The following is a 21,865-nucleotide window of genomic DNA, read 5'->3' as shown; positions in this document are numbered from 1 at the left end:
GAAGAGTCTTCAGTTTGAAGTGATAAAACACCTGACTTAAACCACCATTGAGTTCACTTTAAACTTGAGAGCATCTCTGTTGACAGGCTGTGTGGCCAAAGTGGCAAGTCAAAATCTGCATAAAAACAGAGTGTTCAGAATGTTCAGATAGTGGAGTGAAACATAAAGCATTCTGTTGTTCTGTTGCAGGAACTGGGGTGGACACCCATGGCCTGACAACTAGTGTCCAGCACATAGCTAAAATGTTCACCTAAAAACTAGGAAATGGCACCAAAGTGCTAGAGAGGAAAAACAATTCTAGAACCTCTTAGCTATTGCCTACACAAAATGGTAAGAGAAATTCTTTGTAACCTTCTCCCTCCCACGTAGAGGGAAAAGGAATTTTTCTCAATATCTAATTTAAAATGGAAAAGTACTCACCAAAGGAAACATCACCAAAATGCAGAGCAGGAACATTAAAATGGAAGGTAGGTCCAATGACACAGCCTCTGAAAGTAAGAATATACACTGAGGGAATGGAAAGAGAATCCGGTGACTTCAAGGTAACAATCAAGAAGTGGGCAGACAGTGAGCACTGAAAACCATAATTTGGCATTTAATCAATTACCGCATCATCTAGGACTCACAGAAACTGTGAGATAATGGTCAATCACAATGGTTCTTAAAATTCCTTTACAACTCTCAAACCTTTGGGTTTTAGCAAATGATGCTATGGTTAACTTATCACCATATTCCTACCAGGGATGAGGCAGAGAAGATACATCACTGAACTAATGGCACAAAATGTTAATGTGGATGAGAAACACAACATGAAAAGTTATTAACTCAGACAAGAAAAAATTATAGGTCTAATCCAGGTATAGACATCAAAGACTATCAATGATACCAATATTCCTTGGCCCACACTTTTATAAACCTGTTTTAATCCAGTTCCTAGCACCAACTAGCTGTGATCTTGGTCAATCACTTTGCCTCTGCAGGTCTCAGTTTTTTCCCTAACATATAAAAGAGAAGATGGGAATAGGTGGGCTTTAAGGAATCTTTAGCTGTTGATTTTCTGTTTCCCTCTCATGCAAGGCTCTTGCAGTGATGATCTTGGAGTGATGCTCTAGCTTAAAATAAATAATAGAGATTCCATAGCTTCTAGCTGACTTCAGGTGTGGTAGATAGTATAATGGTCCCCAAAGATGTCTATGTGCTAACAACCCCCAAAATCTATGAATATATTAGGTTACATGGCAAAGAATAATTAAGGTAGCAGAAGGAATTGAAGTTGCTAATTAACTGAACTTAAAATAAGGAAATTGGGCTTACCAGGTGATGCTATTGGTAAAGAACCTGCCTACCAATGTAAGAGATATAAGAGATGTAAGAGATGAAGGTTTAATCCCTAGGTTGGGAAGATCCCCCGGAGGAGGGCATGGCAATCCACTCCAGTATTCTTGCATGAAGAACCCCATGCAAGCCTGGAGGGCTACAATCCATAGGGTTGCAGAGAGCTGGACACGACATAAGTGACTTAGCAGGCATGCATGCCAGATACGGACATTAGCCGGAATTATCTAGTTGGGTTCAATGTAATCACTAGGGTCTTTAAAATCAGAACATGGAGGCAGAAGACAAGGTAGGAGTGAGACAATGTGAGAAGGACTCAGCCAGCTTTTGCTAGGTTTGAAGATGGAGGAGGGAGACCATGAGCTGAAGACTGTGGGCGGCATCAAGAAGCCGAACAAGGTTAGGAAACTAATGCTCCCCAAGAGCTACCATAAACAAACACAGCCCTGGCCAATTCTTTGATTTTAACTCAGTAAGACCATACTTAAAATAATATGTGTGTATTGCTTTAAGCTGAGTTTGTGGTAATTTGTTACAGCAGCAATAGAAAACTAATATATCAGGTACTTGCTTATTCTTGCCTTTTTCCGTGGTCCATGTCCCTAAAATCTCTAGACCAAAGGTAAGAACTGAACTATTTCCCCATTTGTGTGCCAGGCTTTCAAAAGTTATAGACACACAAATACCAGAAATCCCACCAAGCCTGAGTCTTCTAACCCACCCAGATCCAGATGCTGGTGATGTAGGTGTGTCATGCCATGCTGAACGCACTTGGTGCCCCTGTGATACTTCCGGCTGCTAGAAATCTGACTGTAATATGTTGAGAGGCTCCTGCAAGCCTGGGAGGAGAGATGACAACAAAGACTCAGTACAGGAAGTTTCAATTCTAAAAGCCTTTCCCAGGACCATCTGTTCTATTTCATGCTAATAATCCAAAGTGGTTTCAAAAGGAGCGGCTGGTACTCAGGAGGAATTAGGATCTAGCTGAGAATGAAGTCAAATGAGCCTACAGATTAGATACTTGTAAAAAAAGTTTGGGGGAGGCCAAAGTAACAAATAGATCAAAAGTGTCTGCGGTGCACAAAAGCATAAAGAAATAGGAAAGAAGATCACAAAACTGCACAATGCAGTCGTTTAATCAGTGAAGCAGAAAAAATCGCATTTGTTCAAAGGCACATATAACTAAGGGAACGGCAGCTGAATACCAACTGGGCTTAGACGCTGTCACATCCATTCAAACAGGGATTCTGAATATTAGGACAGTCTCTGCCAAGATGGTCCCCAACACCAATGCAGTGGTCTGTTAAGATTAGAATTTTAAAGACTAAGAAATAAAGTGATTGAATTATTATGATGTTACGTAAAACAGACTAAATGAAAAATATGCTACAGTTAAACTTCATAAAGTCACATATGTAAAAATAGGAGAGTACAAAATTGCTTATAGGTAATTTTAAAAAACCACTTCAATTGTACAGTGTTGTTTATCCAACCACTTTAAGTACTGTGTCATGCAGCCGGAGAAATAAACAGAAATAGAAAAAAATTCAGCAATAGTTTTGATAACTTTCAATGTATACTAGCTAAAATTATGTGGTATTGAGGAAAGAAGATTACCTGACAGTAAAAGAACAAGAAATAAAATTTCAGAATCCACAATATAAACTTTATAGAGACTTCCTGGGCTATAAGGCCCAAGAGAGTATCCCTGGCAAAGTCATAAGTAAAATGAGTATTACTGTGTGGAACTGAAAATAAATAATAAATTATACATGTATTTCAACCTTTATCATTAGACATTTATTTGTGATACCAGATATTTACCAAGTTTTCAAAATTATTGTTTGTGGTATGACATGCTAGAACAATTCTGGACATATGCAATTTACACAAGAATATTTCTCTTAGCAATTTGTAATTAGTTTTAGGATGAAATAAACATTCTTTCCACAGCCAGATTTTCCTTTCCTTTGCAAGAAACAAGGAGTGAACATTCAAAAAAAAAAAAAAAAGAAGAAGCATGGGAGCTGGTATGAATGGTAAGGTCCAGAGTCTTAAGAGACCTAACCTTCACAGAATACCTGGAGTATTAACTAGTCCAATCTTATTTGTAAGAAGGTTCCAAGAAGATTTCTAAACTGTTATTCACAGTGGAAAACCCAAGTACATCCTGATCTATTCAGACATTGCTGCTGCTGCTGAGTCGCTTCAGTCGTGTCCGACTCTTAGCGACCCCATGGACTGCAGCCCACCAGGCTCCCCCGTCCCTGGGATTCTCCAGGCAAGAACACTGGGAGTGGGTTGCCATTTCCTTCTCCAATGCATGAAAGTGAAAAGTGAAAGTGAAGTCACTCAGTCGTGTCTGACTCTTAGCGACCCCATGGACTGCAGCCCACCAGGCTCCTCCATCCATGGGATTTTCCAGGCAAGAGTGCTGGAGTGGGTGCCACTGCCTTCTAGTGACATGTGACAGTACATAGTGCATGCTTGGGATCTTTAGGAGAAGAGAGGAGAGATTTAAAAAATTCACTCATGAAATGACAGAACTATTATTCAATATTACAGGCTCTTGGACATTAAAAAAAAAAATAACAGCCTCATTCAAATATAATTCCTATGCTGTAAATTCACCCATTTAACAGGTACCATGTTGCAGCAGGTACATCCTTCTTTCTTTTCTCATTCCTTTTTATGGTCTCAATAACATTCCATTGTGTGAATAGACCATCTTTTATTTATCCATTCATCAGCTGGGAGACACTTGGATTATTTTCACCTTTTGGCTACTAAGAATAATGCAGTGTTAAACATTCACGTGCAAGTTTTTGTGTGGATTTCAATTTTCATTTTTCTTGGGTAGGTATCTAGGAATGGATTGCTAGATTATAAGGTAATTCAAAGTTTACCTCTTTGAAAATCTGTCAGACTGCTCCAAAGTGGCTGCAAATTTTACATTCCCACCATCAGTATATGAGGCTTCTTATTTCTCTACATTCTCTACAACACTTGCTGTTTTCTATTTTTAAGTTATAACCATCCACACAGGTATGAAGTTGTATCTCAATGTGGTTTCTATTTGCATCTCCTTGATGATTAATGATGTTGAGAGTCTATTCATATGGTATTAGTTATTTGCATATCTTTTTTAGAGAAAAGTCTGCTCAGATGGTTTGCCCATTTTTAACTGGGTTGTCTTTTGGTTATTGAGTGTTCTGTATATACCTTAGGTAGACGCCCCTTTTCAGATATATGATTTACAAATATTTTTTTCCCATTTTGTAGTTTGCTTTTTTCATTTCTTAATAGTGTCCTTTGAAGCACAAAATTTAAAAATTCTGATAAAGTCTAATTTACTTACTTTTCCTTTGATTGCTTATACTTAGGTGTCATATTTAAGAAATCTTTGCCTAATCTCAAAGTCATGTATATTTGCACCTATGTTTCATTTTAAAAGTTTTATAGTTTTAGTTGTTACATTTAGGGCTTTGGTCTATGTGTGTGTTAGTCGCTTAGTCATGTCCGACTCTTTTGTGACTCCATAGACTGTACCCCACCAGGCTCCTCTGTCCATGGGATTATCTGAGTAAGAATACTGGGGTGGGTTGCCATGCCCTTCTCCAGGGCATCTTCTTGACCCAGGGATCGAACCCAGGAGTCCTGCATTGCAGGTGGATTCTTTACCGTCTGAGCCGCCAGGGAAGTGCATATTAATTCTGTATATGGTGTGAGATGGAGGGGGTTTCCATGGAGCTTTATTATTTTGAATGTAGATATCCAGATGCTCTAGCATCATTTGTTGAAAATACTATCCTTTTTCCCATTGAATTTTCTTGATATTCTTGATAAAAATAAACTGACCATAATCATATGAATTTATTTTTGGAATCTCAATTCTGTGCCATTGATCAACATGTCTATCTTAATACTAGTATAACACATTCTTGATTACTGCATCAAAACTGTAGTATGTTTTGAAATGGGATATAGAAGTTCTCCAAATTTAGGGTATTTTTAAAAAATTATTTTGGCTATTCTGGATTTCTTGCCTTTCCATATAAACTTTAATATCAGCTCATCGATTATGCAAAAAGGACAGCTGGAATTTTGATAGAATCATGTTGAATCTATACATCACTTTGTGAAATTGTGCCATCATAGGTTAATATTAAGTCTTCTAATCTAAGTCACTTATTTAGGTCTTCTTTTAAATTCATTTTTGATGAGCTTTTGTAGTTTTCAATGTGCAAGTCTAACACATTTTTTTGTTACATTTATTCCCAACTAAACCTATATGCAGATCAGGAAGCAACAGTTAGAACTGGACATGGAACAACAGACTGGTTCCAAATAGGAAAAGGAGTACGTCAAGGCTGTATATTGTCACCCTGCTTATTTAACTTCTATGCAGAGTACATCATGAGAAATGCTGGGCTGGAGGAAGCACAAGCTGGAATCAAGATTGGAATCAAGAAATATCAATAACGTCAGATATGCAGATGACACCACCCTTATGGCAAAAAGTGAAGAGGAACTAAAAAGCCTCTTGATGAATGTGAAAGAAGAGAGTGAAAAAGTTGGCTTAAAGCTCAACATTTAGAAAACTAAGATCATGGTATCAGGTCCCATCACTTCATGGGAAATAATGGGGAAACAGTGGAAACAGTGGCAGACTTTATTTTTTGGGGCTCCAAAATCACTGCAGATGGAACTGCAGTCATGAAATTAAAAGACACTTACTGCTTGGAAGGAAAGTTATGACCAACCTAGATAGCATATTCAAAAGCAGAGACATTCAGTTCAGTTCAGTTGCTCAGTTGTGTCCGACTCTTTGTGACCCCATGAATCGCAGCACGCCAGGCCTCCCTGTCCATCACAAACTCCCAGAGTTCACTCAGACTCATGTCCATTGAGTCAGTGATGCCATCCAGCCATCTCATCCTCTGTTGTCCCCTTCTCCTCCTGCCCCCAATCCCTCCCAGCATCAGAGTCTTTTCCAATGAGTCAATTCTTCGCATGAGGAGGCCAAAGTACTGGAGTTTCAGCTTCAGCATCATTCCCTCCAAAGAAATCCCAGGGCTGATCTCCTTCAGAATGGACTGGTTGGATCTCCGTGCAGTCCAAGGGACTCTCAAGAGTCTTCTCCAACACCACAGTTCAAAAGCATCAATTCTTCGGCGCTCAGCCTTCTTCACAGTCCAACTCTCACATCCATACATGACCACAGGAAAAACCATAGCCTTGACTAGACGGACCTTTGTTGGCAAAGTAATTCAAAGTAGCTTTTGAATATGCTATCTAGGTTGGTCATAACTTTCCTTCCAAGGAGTAAGTGTCTTTTAATTTCATGGCTGCAGTCACCATCTGCAGTGATTTTGGAGCCCAAAAAAGTCTGACACTGTTTCCACTGTTTCCCCATCTATTTCCCGTGAAGTGATGGGACCGGATACCATGATCTTAGTTTTCTGAATGTTGAGCTTTAAGCCAACTTTTTCACTCTCCACTTTCACTTTCATCAAGAGGCTTTTTAGTTCCTCTTCACTTTCTGCCATAAGGGTGGTGTCATCTGCATATCTGAGGTTAATGATATTTCTCCCGGCAATCTTGATTCCAGCTTGTGCTTCTTCCAGCCCAGCGTTTCTCATGATGTACTCTGCATATAAGTTAAATAAGCAGGGTGACAATATACAGCCTTGACATACTCCTTTTCCTATTTGGAACCAGTCTGTTGTTCCATGTCCAGTTCTAACTGTTGCTTCCTGACCTGCATACAGATTTCTCAAGAGGCAGGTCAGGTGGTCTGGGATTCCCATCTCTTTCAGAATTTTCCACAGTTTATTGTGATCCACACAGTCAAAGGCTTTGGCATAGTCAATAAAGCAGAAATAGATGCCTTTCTGGAACTCTCTTGCTTTTTCCATGATCCAGCAGATGTTGGCAATTTGATCTCTGGTTCCTCTGCCTTTTCTAAAACCAGCTTGAACATCAGGAAGTTCACGGTTCATGTATTGCTGAAGCCTGGCTTGGAGAATTTTGAGCACTCCTTTACTAGCGTGTGAGATGAGTGCAATTGTGCAGGAGTTTGCGCATTCTTTGGCATTGCCTTTCTTTGGGATTGGAATGAAAACTGACCTTTTCCAGTCCTGTGGCCACTGCTGAGTTTTCCAAATTTGCTGGCCTCTTGAGTGCAGCATTTTCACAGCATCATCTTTCAGGATTTGAAATAGCTCAACTGGAATTCCATCACCTCCACTAGCTTTGTTCGTAGTGAAGCTTTCTAAGGCCGACTGGACTTCACATTCCAGGATGTCTGGCTCTAGGTGAGTGATCACACCATTGTGATTATCTTGGTCATGAAGATCTTTTTTGTACAGTTCTTCTGTGTATTCTTGCCATCTCTTCTTAATATCTTCTGCTTCTGTTAGGTCCATACCATTTCTGTCCTTTATCGAGCCCATCTTTGCATGAAATGTTCCCTTGGTATCTCTAATTTCCTTGAAGAGATCTCTAGTCTTTCCCATTTGTTGTTTTCCTCTATTTCTTTGCATTGCTCGCTGAGGAAGGCTTTCTTATCTCTTCTTGCTATTCTTTGGAACTCTGCATTCAGATGCTTATATTTTTCCTTTTCTCCTTTGCTTTTCACTTCTCTTCTTTTCACAGCTATTTGTAAGGCCTCCCCAGACAGCCATTTTGCTTTTCTGAATTTCTTTTCGTTGGGGATGGTCTTGATCCCTGTCTCCTGTACAATGGCACAAACCTCATTCCATAGTTCATCAGGCACTCTACAGATCTAGGCCCTTAAATCTATTTCTCACTTCCAGTGTATAAGGGATTTGATTTAGGTCGTTCCTGAATGGTCTAGTGATTTTCCCTACTTCCCACGTCCAAGGTAAGAGAAACCCAAGTAAGATGGTAGGTGTTGCAAGAGGGCATCAGCGGGCAGACACACTGAAACCATACTCACAGAAAACTAGTCAATCTAATCACACTAGGACCACAGCCTTGTCTAACTCAATGAAACTAAGCCATGCCTGTGGGGCAACGCAAGACGGGCAGGTCATGGTGGAGAGGTCTGACAGAATGTGGTCCACTGGAGAAGGGAATGGCAAACCACTTCAGTATTCTTGCCTTGAGAACCCCATGAATAGTATGAAAAGGCAAAATGATAGGATACTGAAAAAGGAACTCCCCAGGTCAGTAGGTGCCCAATATGCTACTGGAGATCAGTGGAGAAAAAACTCCAGAAACAATGAAGGGATGGAACCAAAGCAAAAACAATACCCAGCTGTGCATGTGACTGGTGATAGAAGTGAGGTCCAATGCTGTAAAGAGCAATATTGCATAGGAACCTGGAATGTCAGGTCCATGAATCAAGGCAAATTGGAAGTGGTCAAACAAGAGATGGTAAGAGTGAATGTCGACATTCTAGGAATCAGCGAACTCAAATGGACTGGAATGGGTGAATTTAACTCAGATGACCATTATATCTATTACTGCAGGCAGGAATCCCTCAGAAGAAATGGAGTGGCCATCATGGTCAACAAGAGTCCAAAATGCAGTACTTGGATGCAATCTCAAAAACGACAGAATGATCTCTGTTCGTTTCCAAGGCAAACCATTCACTATCACGGTAATCAAAGTCTATGCCCCAACCAGTAATGCTGATGAAGCTGAAGTTGAACGGTTCTATGAAGACCTACAAGACCTTTTAGAACTAACACCCAAAAAAGGTGTCCTTTTCATTATAGGGGACTGGAATGCAAAAGTAGGAAGTCAAGAAACACCTGGAGTAACAGGCAAATTTGGCCTTGGAACACGGAATGAAGCAGGGCAAAGACTAATAGAGTTTTGCCAAGAAAATGCACTGGTCATAGCAAACACCCTCTTCCAACAACACAAGAGAAGACTCTACACATGGACATCACCAGATGGTCAACACCAAAATCAGATTGATTATGTTCTTTGCAGCCAAAGATGGAGAAGCTCTATATAGTCAACAGAAACAAGACCAGGAGCTGACTGTGGCTCAGATCATGAACTCCTTATTACCAAATTCAGCAGAGACATTACTTTGCCAACAAAGGTCTGTCTAGTCAAGGCTATGGTTTTTCCAGTGGTCAAGAATGGATGTGAGAGTTGGACTGTGAAGAAAGCTGAGCACCAAAGAATTGATGCTTTTGAACTGTGGTGTTGGAGAAGACTCTTGAGAGTCCCTTGGACTGCAAGGAGATCCAACCAGTCCATCCTAAAGGAGATAAGTCCTGGGTGTTCACTGGAAGGACTGATGCTGAGGCCAAAACTCCAATACTTCAGCCACCTCATGCAAAAAGTTGACTCATTTGAAAAGACCCTGATGCTGGGAGGGATTGGGGGCAGGAGGAGAAGGGGATGACAGAGGATGAGATGGATGGATGGCATCACTGACTCATGAGTTTGGGTAAACTCTGGGAGTTGGTGATGGACAGGGAGGCCTGGCGTGCTGTGATTCATGGAGTCACAAAGAGTCGGACACGACTGAGCAACTGAACTGAACTGAACTGATATTCTTTTAACTATTGTAAGAGGAATTTTCTTAATTTCATTTTTGAATTTTTATTGCTGCTCTCCAGAAATAGAATTGATTTTTTTATATGAGCCTATATTGTGTAATTTTTCTGAACTCAATTGCTAGCTCTATAGCTTTTTGGTGGAATCCTTAGAATATTCTACATATAAAATCACATCATCTGCAAAGAGAGTTTTACTTCTTCCTTTTCAATCTGAAAGTCTTTTATTTCTTTTTCTTGCCTAATTGCCTTGGATAGAACTTTCAATACAATGTTAAACAAAAGCAACTTTCAGTTTTATTTTTTCTCTATTGTTTTTCTTTTTTATTTCATTAATTTCCACTCTAATCTTTATTATTTCCTTCCTTGTGCTTGCTTTGGCTTTAGTTAGCTCTTCTTTTTCAAGTTTCATAAGGTAGAAATTTAGGTTATTGATTTGAGATCTTTTTTCTTTTTAAATACAGGCACTCACAGCTATCAATTTCCCTCAAAGCACTACTTTTACCACATCTCATAAGTTTTGGTACTCTGTTCTGCTTTCATTTATCTCAAAGTATTTTGTAATTTTTTTCTTTGACCTATTGGTAATTTAGGAGTGTTTTTTAATTTCCACATATTTGTAAATTCTCTACATTTTCTTCTACTTTTGATTTTTCATTTTATTCCTTTCTAGTTGAGGAACACACTCTGCATGATTCAAATTATTAAAATTTATTGAGAGTTGTTTTATGGCTTCATTCATGGTCTATTCTGGAAAATGCTCCAAGTGTACCTGTTGGGTGGCGAGCTCTGCAGGTGTCTCTTAGGTCTAGTTGGTTTACGGTATTATTCAACTCTTCTATTAAGATATTCTGGAGAGCTGTTCTATCCATTATTGAAAGTAGGGTAGTGACATCTCCATTTATTACTGTTCAATTACCTATTTCTCTCTTCCATTATGTAAGCTGCTGCTTCATGTATTTTGGGGATCTGTTGTTAACTGTGTCCATATTTATTTCCTCATAGTTCTGTGGGCTGGAAGTCCAAGATCAATGTGTTGGCAGGGTTGGTTTCTTATGAGGAACTTTCTCTTTCGCTCACAAATGGGTACCTTCTCCCCGTGTCTTCCCACAGTCTTTTCCTATTTGTGTATCTGTCCTAATGTCCTCTTCTGACAAGGACATCATTCATATTAGATTAAGGCCCATTCATATGACCTCATTTTTCCTTAATTACTTCTTTAAAAGTCTTATCTCCAAGTGCAGTCACATTGTAAAGTACTGGGTGTTAGGACTTCAACATATGAATTTTGAGAGAATGTAATGCACCCTATAACAGAGATAGTTAGGTGAAAGAATTGAGAAGAAATGGTAATCACCTTCAAGTCAATCTTAAGATTCTACATTTTCAGTAGGTATCTTAAGATCAATAAGTTTTCCTAGGATCATTCAGGCCTCAGAAATGTGCTTGTCTCTTTTCTATGTCATCTCTAGACCCCAAGGGAGAGACCTCAGCTGTAGATGGAGTGAGGTCCTGCTAGGCTGCTGCTGCTGCTAAGTCGCTTCAGTCATGTCTGACTCTGTGCGACCCCACAGTTGGCGGCCCACCAGGCTCCCCTGTCCCTTGGATTCTCCAGGCAAGAACACTGAAGTCAGTTGCCATTTCCTTCTCCAATGCATAAAAGTGAAAAGTGAAAGTGAAGTCACTCCGACTCTTAGCGACCCCATGGACCGCAGCCTACCAGGCTCCTCTGTCCATGGGATTTTCCAGCCAAGAGTACTGGAGTGGGTTGCCATTGCCTTCTCACTGCTAGGCTACTGAACCAAAATAAGAGAGACTATCAACTAATTAACAACCTGTTGCTGTGGGAATCCAAATCGAATCTGCAATCTATTCTGAAGACATGAACTTCTAAAGCACCAGGAACCAAAGTTATAGGTCTGCCAATGGGCTGGTCACAGAAAACTCCTTAAAACCTGAAGACAAACAGAGCAGCCAGGGAAGGGATCAAAAGATGTCTAGCACAAAAGTTGCAAGTGTCTCGCACTGACTGACTGACACTATAAGTAGATTTTATAATTTCTGGCGGCATTAGACGTAAGACCATTTAAATAATTTCCTTAAAATAAAACCAAAAGATGGGGACAAAAACAAAAGATGGAAGTTTGGAGAAACTATTAATAGGGTAACAGCCAAAGCTTAGTCATAGAAGATGATTTTATCCAAGTGTTAGTAACTTACTTTCCCTAAACATACTAAAACAGAGAAAGTAAGCAGAAACTAATTTAAGTCTTTATTTTATAAGGTTATAATTTAAAGAAAAACTAGATCCCAAAAGAGCAACTGCATCCATGTTATAAGAAGTCATACATGTCTACTAGAGAAACACTGGTAGAAATTTAAAACTCCCTTATATATTGACGTATTCATATCAACAAAGACAGATATGGATATTCAAGACATGATCTAGTTCTGGTTTTTAAAATAATTTTATGAGAGGATTTTATTTTTCCATTTTATGTTTGTGCCTGTATTTTAAAAAGTAATCAGTAGGGAGTCGTATTGTTATTTTCAGATAGGTATCAATAGTGTTATTAACAAAAAATAAACATTCTGTCAACCTAGTAATTCTCCATTAATGGGTGAAGTGATCTAGTTTCGAAGTTTAAGAAAGCAGTAGGTAAAAACTTCAGTTTCCATATTACTTGTAGAAGCAACTTACCTAATGGTCAATTTCACAGGCTCAGGTGACCCATTCACACTGACCAGGAACTCTTCTTCAAAGTGCCCTAGGATGGCAGAACTGAAGGAGATCTGGACAGCCTGGACTCCGCTTGGTTCGATGATGCCTTCTTTGGGACTGAAAACAAAGCAGGCCCCCAGAGGTGAAACTGGAGGGATCACATTGAAGAGGGCATCAATGCTGCCTTTGTTGGATAGCACTGCCTGTATCAAAAAGACAGGAATGAAAAAAGTAGGCAACGGGACTCCAATTTATTTTCATATAAGCACCAACACAGAGACAGCTGCAGGAAGACAGCTCCAAAGAAAAACTTCAGGGGAAAAATGAACAGTGTTCTGTTTAAAGACAGGAGTCCCAAGCCAGAAAATAATTTTGTGTTTTTATCTCTTTAAAATGGAGTTAGTCATACGTATTATACTTATGCTATAAAGACTGATCATAATCACATCTACTGAAGAAGAACCTTCAAATACCTTTTATTCTATCCATGAAATTATCAAGGGAAGGTAGGTCTTTCTCTTATACACATGAGAAGGCTGGGATTAAGTGACATGCTGAAAAGTAAAAATCAAGTCAGAATAGAGGAGCAAGAGCTATCTAAGCCTATCTTTATAATGTAGCTTGAATAATGTAGATGAGGTATAATTGTGGATTCCAGATTGCAAAGGTTCTCTTTGTTGCACCATTAGATTTCATTCTATTGTGATATTTTCATCTCAAACTCTAATGGAGGGGTAACTGTTTGGGGATGCTTATGCAAGCTACTGTTTTACTACAGAGGAGTTTTATTCCTTTATATCAGTTTCTGGAACCAATTTGCCCATATTTGGTTGCACACTAGGTGTGTGTGTAAAAGCTCATGCTTGGCATTTAGAGGCCTCTACGCTGGCTCTGTCCACTGCTCCTGCTGCCACTTGCCACAGGTGCTGCCGTGAGCCTGTAGTATTGCCACACGGTTCTGTTCCTGGACTTCTAGAACACAGTCTCCATTCCTTGCCAGTGTTTACACCTGAGCAAGTGAACAGCCATTCTCTCTATGTAGAAAGTGCCCTCAACCTACACTCAAACACTGGAGGAAAAAAAAAGAGGAGATAATGAAGAAAGATTCAAAAAGGTATGTGAGGCATGTCAGGAACGAAGCAAGCCAAGAGAGAATTTCCAAAAGAGGTTGAATGTGGACAGAGGTCAAGGAGAATAAGCTTTGAGAAAATGCTACAGATATTTTACTTTTAATTAGGCCATCCGTTCCCTCAAAGAAGAAAGTAATTCCAAAAAAGCGTGATTGTGGAATCCAGAGTACAAATGTTTAGGGAGTGCGCAGGTGCAGAGGAAATAGTGGTTGACTGTTCCAGATTGCTGTTTTGACATTAGTGGTAGGTAAAAAGAGAAAATGGGGATGGCAAAGCTGTAGGAAGGTATGGTAGAGGAGCTCTAGTCTATTTATATTATTGAATGAGATAATGCACTCAAGGCCCAGACTAGATGTTTGATGTTGTAATAAGAAAAGGGGACTAGGTAACCGAGGTAATAGGACTTAGGTGGGTGTAGGGGGTCCACTAGATTAGGTTGCCTCCTGAGGAGCAGAGAAGAAGGAATCAAGAGCATAAGTAGGATAGAGACAGGGGCTCTTGCAAAGGAAGAAACTGCTCCTGCCAAGAGAAGATGGATGATTCACCAAAAGATACCTGTTACTTGATGTTACTCATCTTTTTACATTTATTTCCCATTTCCCTTGTTCTAAGTTCCTTGGTCATAGGAACCACGTTTTATTCTTTACTCCTTTGAAAAAGACCATGTAGAAAAGTGATTATGATCATGGTCTCAGAAGTCAAATGTCTGGGTTCAAATCCTAGCTTTTCCACTCACTTTACAAGCTGTGTGACCGTGCAGAACTGCTTGGCACCTCTGTGCCTATTTTCCTATCTGTAAAATATAAGTACTACTAACTTCTCAGATTGCTATGAAAATGAAATTTATTAAATTACTTTTAGACTAGTGAGTGGCCGTGAGTGTTCACAAAGGACAGTGATTGATATTTATATACCCAGTGTTGAGCCGAATGGGTTTAATATTTATCTGTGCTTCAAAACTAATACAATTTGTAAAGTTTAAAAATAAAATAAAATTAAAAAAAAAAAAGATGCAACTGATATGTACTAGTGGTAACTTGAAGGCAACTCAAAGGTACTGGTGGTAACTTGAAGGACCTTTGTTCTCCTCTCTGAGCTGGTGCAAGGACTGCCTTTTCTGTTGTCTTACTCAGATTTTCTATAAGGGGGCAACTCTATTTTCAAGAATATGCGTTTCATTCTTCTCCCCCCTGACAAACCAGAAACTCCTTATATATATGGAATCCAGGAACTTGTTTGGTTGCACAAATCTGACATCTTCTGATTACTAGTAATGCTCTTACCCTGTAGTCCAACTCCTTGGAGAGGGGGAAATTTGTAGAAGAATTTCACCTCTCATTTGTTTTTTTTCTAATTACACTGGGGAACAGTGTATACGCTTGGGGATTATTCTTTATGTATCTGCTAAGCTCAGCAATGACTAAGAGCAATAGCTAGTTATTCAAATCTGTCTCAAGTAGGTAATGTAATAAATTGAAACAGAGATGCAATGAGGCATCAGCATTAAATACGCAGTGTGTGCAAAATATTCCTATAAGAAGCACCTTACCATGTCCTTCTCTGGCACTGCACAGCTCTCAAAACTGTCCAGTTTAATGCTACACTTCATTTAACACTTATTTAGCTGGCTGTGGTTTGTTACTGTTCAAATGTGGGAGGGTGGGAAGTGACGGGCTCAAGTACACTTCTCTTAAGATTTGTAAGAAATTATTATTATATTCAGGCAAACCCTACCCATTTTGCCTCCGAACTAAATGTTCTTTTCTGCTGCAGCATCTATAAGACACAGTCTGTAAGGTATAAGTGAATTTATTCTGGATAAACTACAGGCAGAATATCAATTCAATAAGAATTCATACCTGTTTCCCTTTAAGGGACTATTTTCAGAATGCAATACAGCACAATGCAACATGGTGGGTGTGCCACTTTTCATTTTATGACAGTCACGCAACTGATCACTTCATTTAATGTGTGCTCTTAGGTATATTCCACGTCAACATGACATTAACATCTCTATTTACCTTTCAAATCATCCCATTTGGGCTATCCTTAACTCTGATGAATGTGATGACAAATGACATAGCAGGAAGCTCTCAACATCAGCTGGGCACTTACCTTCCATGCCAGGTTAGGCTGGGCTGAGAGGTGAGTTGCCTGTAGACTGGATTTGCCCACAATGAGATGCCAAGAGATGGACAAGCCAGCAAAGGGCCTTCTCTTCCCCCAGGATGTAGGGCCCTAGTCACTCACTGCTCACTAACATTTCCAAGCTATGTGACCTTGCCAAGTTACTTAACAAATGTGGCAGAGTCAAGTTGGCGGCTCACTGGACCCATATCCTCTTCTTCCTGTGCCTACGCTAGACTACATTTCCCAGTCACCCTTGCAGTCACAGACCCTAATAGAATGTGAACAAAAGTGATACGTGCCACTGCTGGTGCTGCCTCCTATAAAAACCTCGTGTGCACATCCCTCCATGCTCTTTCTTCTACTGTCAGTGTGATACATGTGAGATCGCAATCTTGCAAGTCACATGTGAGGGGCAAGGCGGGCAGAGCCATGAGATAGAAGGAGGCTGAGTTCCTGATCCTCTGCAGGAGGAGAGCCCTCTGCTGATGAGCAAGTTTGTCTGGGACTTTATGTTAGGAACAAAATAGATATGTTATTGTATTTGTTTGTTGTAGTATGTAGCATTACCTTATCTACCTGCCTCAGCTATAAAATGGGAACAGTCATTGTATCTACTTCATATGGGTATTGTGAGGGCCAAGAGAACTCATACATGTGTGGTCCACACACCTGAAGGGTGAGAATGCTGAATTAACTGCTATGGGCCTCATATTTCTCATTTATAAAACAGTACATAAAAATTAGAAACGACACACGCATATGTAGCCATCACACATAATTAAGCATGGAACCTGATGCCTGTTTGTCTCTCACTAAGTGAAGGCTTTTGTTTTTACATCCATACAAATATAAACACAATTTAGGAATCTTTCTACAATAACCTTTCTAGGTTATAGTTTTATATAGTGTAAACAAATGTCCTAGACACGAATTTAATGATGAAGTGACACTGCAGTAATTTTGATCCTCATGAACCCATGGGAACACCATGTAAAAAAATCATTTTCTATTTAATTGGAAAGACAAAACAGGGAGATTGCTTCCAGGAATCAGGATGATTGGTTTTTAAATCAGAGAAAATTAAATTAAAATTTTAAATTAGAGAAAACCCTGAAGTGTGAAAATAGCTATCCTCATTAGGGCATTCTGGAAAATGTAAAAGGTCCTCCATTCTCTGATCTGTAGGATTTATGTTGTCAGAGAACAAGAATTAAACAGATAGGGAGATGTATAATATTTATGGTGTCCCCCTTTGCCATTCATAAAATGATGCTGATAAAATCAATAAAATTATGAATTTGATGCCTTTTGTAAAGTTAGAAGGGCTGAAAAGGATGGAAAAAGTTGCTTCCTTCAGTAAGACTGGGATGGATGAAGAGGAGTTTGATCATTTGGGGTCCAAATAGGTGTAACAGTAAAAAATATGATGGCAAAAATTTCCTATCAATAAAAACACATAAAATCAAACAAAAACAGCACATACTTTTGAGTCTCAGTGAACAATCCTAATGTTTACCTCATAGCAATGTACAGATCCAACAAAAACTTTTCCAATATCCAGCAACTCAAAGTTGAAATGAATCTTTGGTCCCATTCCTTCCCCTTTGATTCGGAGGGGCAGACGGATCTCTCGACCTGTAAAAACAATTTAGATTTTATTACCTAAGTGATGCTCTATTACCCTAGATCACCCACAACTTCTTATTAACAAAAACAGTCAAGATTATTGCAACAGCTCCCTGCAATGGACTGAGGGAACATAATTTAACCAATGCTAAATAATTCGCTTATCTTTGAGAAACAAAAATACTATTATTTTCTTAACTTTAGAGGACAGCTTATATTGAAAGTGAGACTGATCTTTTAGCGGAAATTTTTTTTTTTTTAATTCAACCCCATATTTTAACTGTATCCTTAAATTTCTTATAAAGGAAAATAGTATCTCTAAATCAAAGACAAATGGTCTCTAAAATATGACCATAAGATGAGAGTTGACATGGGGCTCCAAGAGACTTGTTCACACTGATCTTTCCTAGATTTAGAAGGAGCCAGGGCATTAACAGATCTGAGTCCAGGAGTCTAATCTGACCCTCACTTTGCAGCTTCTTTCATGTAGAAGAAATGGAATCCAGACTTTATTTTCTTGAGCTCCAAAATCACTGCAGATGGTGATTGCAGCCATGAAATTAAAAGACACTTACTCCTTGGAAGGAAAGTTATGACCAAGCCAGACAGCATATTAAAAAGCAGAGATATTACTTTGCCTACAAAGGTCCGTCTAGTCAAAGCTATGGTTATTCCAGTAGTCATGTATGGATGTGAGAGTTAGACCATAAAAGGCTGAGTGCTGAAGAATTGATGCTTTTGTACTGCAGTGTTGGAGAAGACTGTTGAGAGCCCCTTGGACTGCAAGGAGATCAAATCAGTTAATCCTAAAGGAGATCAGTCCTGAATATTCATTGGCAGGACTAATGCTGAAGCTGAAACTCCAATACTTTGTCCACCTGATGCGAAGAACTGACTCATTTGAAAAGACCCTGATGCTGGGAAAGATTGAAGGCGAGAGGAGAAGGGGATGACAGAGAATGAGATAGTTGGATGGCATCACTGACTTGATGGACATGAGTTTGAGGAAGCTCCAGGAGTTGGTGATGGACAGGGAAGCCTGGCGTGCTGCAGTTCATGGGGTCGCAAAGAGTTGGACATGACTGACCGATTGAACTGAACTGACTGAATACATCTGGAACATTTTTACATATCATCACCTAAAGATGTACTAAATACTTTTAACCAGTCCCTTCTGTGGATATTTAAGTGGTTTCCAACTTCTCATTACAACATATAGTGTAACTAATGTCATTGAATACATTTATGATCAGTTTCCTATATTTTCTTTAATCACTTTGAAGACATCATGCTATTCTTTCTTGTCTTCTACCATTTCTGTTGAGAACTCAGTTGATTGTCTTATTGCTCATTTGAGATAATGTCTTTTCTCTGACTGCTTTAAGGTTTTCTTTGTTTTTCTGCAGTTTTACCGTAACATTCTCGTGGTTAGGATTTATCCTTTGTGAGATTTACTGCATTTATTGAATCTATGGATGAATATCTTTCAACAAATTGGAAAAATTTTTAAGTCATTAACTCTTCAAATAATGCTTATGCTCCATTTTCCCATTTCTTTACACACACATACACACAAGCTTTTTGCCCCATTCCCCTCAGTTCTTATGCTCTTTTCTGCATTTTGTCCTTACATGCTTTAGTGTACTCATTATTTTATCTAATTTCCAGTTTACAAAATCTACCTCTGGCTATACCTAACAGGCTATTAAATTCATCTACTGAGTTCTTAATTTGTCATCATAGCTTTTCAGTGCAAGACTTTCTATTGGATTTTTTGTAGTTCCCAGGCCTCTGCTCAATGTTCTCAGTGAGAACATTTTAAAAAATCTGTGTCTGAAAAATTCTATTACTTGGCTCTCTATGGGTTTGTTCTCATTGTTAACCTTAATATTCCATCAGTTTATGTTACCTCCTTATATACTTGGTTATTTTTGATGGAGGGCTGGCTGGTCAGTGTACATAAGAAACTGTAGATATAATTCAAAACCCTAATAAGATGTTATCTTCCTCCAGGAACTGGGTGGTAACTAGGGGATATTAGTGATCCCAGATAACCGAATCTAACCACTGGCAGCAAGAGTCTGTGACAGAATTAAGCCCTGCACCAAATCACTGAAGTGACTATTTTCTCAGTTCTACCAAGAAGGGTATGTAGAGAGGACCATCCTACATACAGAAGAGAAGTTAAATTTCTCATATATAAAAGATACCTTAGAACATTCAGTTCAGTTCAGTTGCTCAGTCGTGTCCAACTCTTTGTGACCCCATGAACCACAGCATGCCAGGCCTCCCTGTCCATCACCAAGTTCCGGAGTCTACCCAAACCCATGTCCATTGTGTCGGTGATGCCATCCAACCATCTCATCATCTGTCATCCCCTTCTCCTCCTGCCCTCAATCTTTCCCAGCATCAGGGTCTTTTCAAATGAGTCAGCTCAGGTGGCCAAAGTATTGGAGTTTCAGCTTCAACATCAGTCCCTCCAATGAATACCCAGGACTGATCTCCTTTAGGGTGGACTGGTTGGATTAGGGATTAATTATCTCTTGGAACCTTGGTGGAGAAGCATCTTAATCAAATCTACACCTGAAAAATGATCCAAAGCTGAGCTCTAGTTCTTTTAAGGACTTATTTCTAGTCCCCACTTTACCGACTCCCACCTTTACGCATGGGCGATTTCCAAGGTTCATAAACATCCCATGAACTCCTATGTTTTCTTTCCTAACTCCATTTAATTTTTCAGTCTGTGCAGTATCTGCCCAAAAGTCAGTGTCACTGAAAATAAAGAGACCCCTCCAGATCTGATTGTTTTGGTTTCTTTCTTCTCATGGATCTTGGCCTGCAAATCCTTCAGTGTCTTGGCAGCTCTCTTTTGATTTCTAAACAAGTTTAAAAAAAATATTTTTTCTAGTTCTTTTATTCTTTTAGTTGCTCTGAGATTGTGTGCATGTGAGAGAGAGACTGAGGAAGTTAATCTAAATTACCCAGCTCACCACAATTGGAAGTTTAATGCCAGAACAAAAGGATGCACATTTGATAGTTTGACAGTTATGGCTGTATTATCTTCCAGAATGGTTGCATTACTTTACACATAAACATCAATAGTATTAACAGTGTTGAATAGTTTCTGTCTCTCCATGTTCTCCCTCAAAAATCAATGCTCTAAATATTTGATAATTTAATAGGTTTTCCTTATACCACTATAATTTCAAGCCATTTAAGGAAAAATTATGTATTTGCTCTGCATGTAACATTTTAAAAATCTGAAATAATTTTGATGCTACATTAGATGTAATTTTCAGTATTACAGCAAATACGTTTTGAACAACCAAGTGATATTACTGGTTATTAATTAACTAAATATCATCATTATAACTCCTTGTGATATTTTATGTTTCATTGTCTTCTATTGCTATTTAGGTTCTGTGTCTTTAGTACCTTCTCTCCATGACTATCCTTTTAAAAACAAGGATATTTGTCTCTGAGCTTCCCAGGTGGCACAGTGGTAAAGAATCCAGCTGCCATTGCAGGAGCCATAGGAGACACGGGTTCCGTCCCTGGGTCAGGAAGATCCCCTAGAGAAGGAAATGGAACCCACCCCAGTATTATTGCCTGGGAAATGCCATGGACAGAAGAGCCTGGAGGGCTACAGTCCATGGGGTCGAAAGGAGTCAGACACAACTGAGCATACACACATGCCCACACACATTCGTCTCTGTCCCCTCTAGTGCTTGGCAACACAGTGGTCATTAGGCAAGGACTGCTTTGATTACAAGAAACAAGAGCACTCTTAGTAACATTTGGGATAGTTGATTTATTCAAAGGGTTCCCCCAATCCATGTGATCCCTGGAAGTACAGATCAGGTGCCAGCTTGACAACACTCAAGAACATCAGTAAAACTTTCAGAGAGCCCAAACCTTATTACCCCACTTCAGTATTTTAGACTTAATCTTCAAACCTGTTGTGAAGGCAGTGATTCAGACTCCCTGGTCAAGAGAAAAGTATTTTGACAGAGATCCAACTTTCAGAATGGCAAAGAAAGAGAACTTCAAATGTATTGTGGAATAAACTGCAAGCCTATTCATTATTGTCAGGCTTAAAGCTTTCCCAATCTGTTACCTTGACTGCCTTCCTTTAAAAAAAAAAAAAAGAGGAGAGGTGTTATAAGAAAGCAGTGAGCCAATGTTTCTTTGGGAATTATTAATTACTTCAAAGGTGACTGTCTTATTTGTAGCTAGCCATTTCCCTAACCCAGAGCAGAACAGGAGTAAAGTAATACCCAGACTTGCATTTGCAAGAGATAATTTAAATTTTAGTGTTACATTACAAATGCTACATTTCCACAAGATTTTCAAAGCAGGGATTTTTCTTGTTTTGGCAA

At 39.2% G+C, this 21,865-nt stretch overlaps 1 protein-coding gene across 1 annotated transcript in view; it reads right to left on the bottom strand.

Annotated features, from left to right (window-relative positions):
• The window catches only part of HYDIN (HYDIN axonemal central pair apparatus protein), a 465,600-nt gene that overhangs the window by 196,048 nt on the left and 247,687 nt on the right, over positions 1 to 21,865 (bottom strand). The window contains 3 exon segments of the mRNA XM_061387844.1: positions 421 to 488; positions 12,580 to 12,803; positions 17,377 to 17,495. Coding sequence (XP_061243828.1) covers positions 421 to 488; positions 12,580 to 12,803; positions 17,377 to 17,495 — 411 coding nt within the window.

Source organism: Bos javanicus, chromosome 18 (assembly GCF_032452875.1).
Source record: "Bos javanicus breed banteng chromosome 18, ARS-OSU_banteng_1.0, whole genome shotgun sequence".
Classification (NCBI taxonomy): domain Eukaryota; kingdom Metazoa; phylum Chordata; class Mammalia; order Artiodactyla; family Bovidae; genus Bos; species Bos javanicus.
The sequence above is the reverse complement of the archived record's forward strand: the minus strand, read 5'-3'. Positions and strand labels throughout refer to the sequence as shown.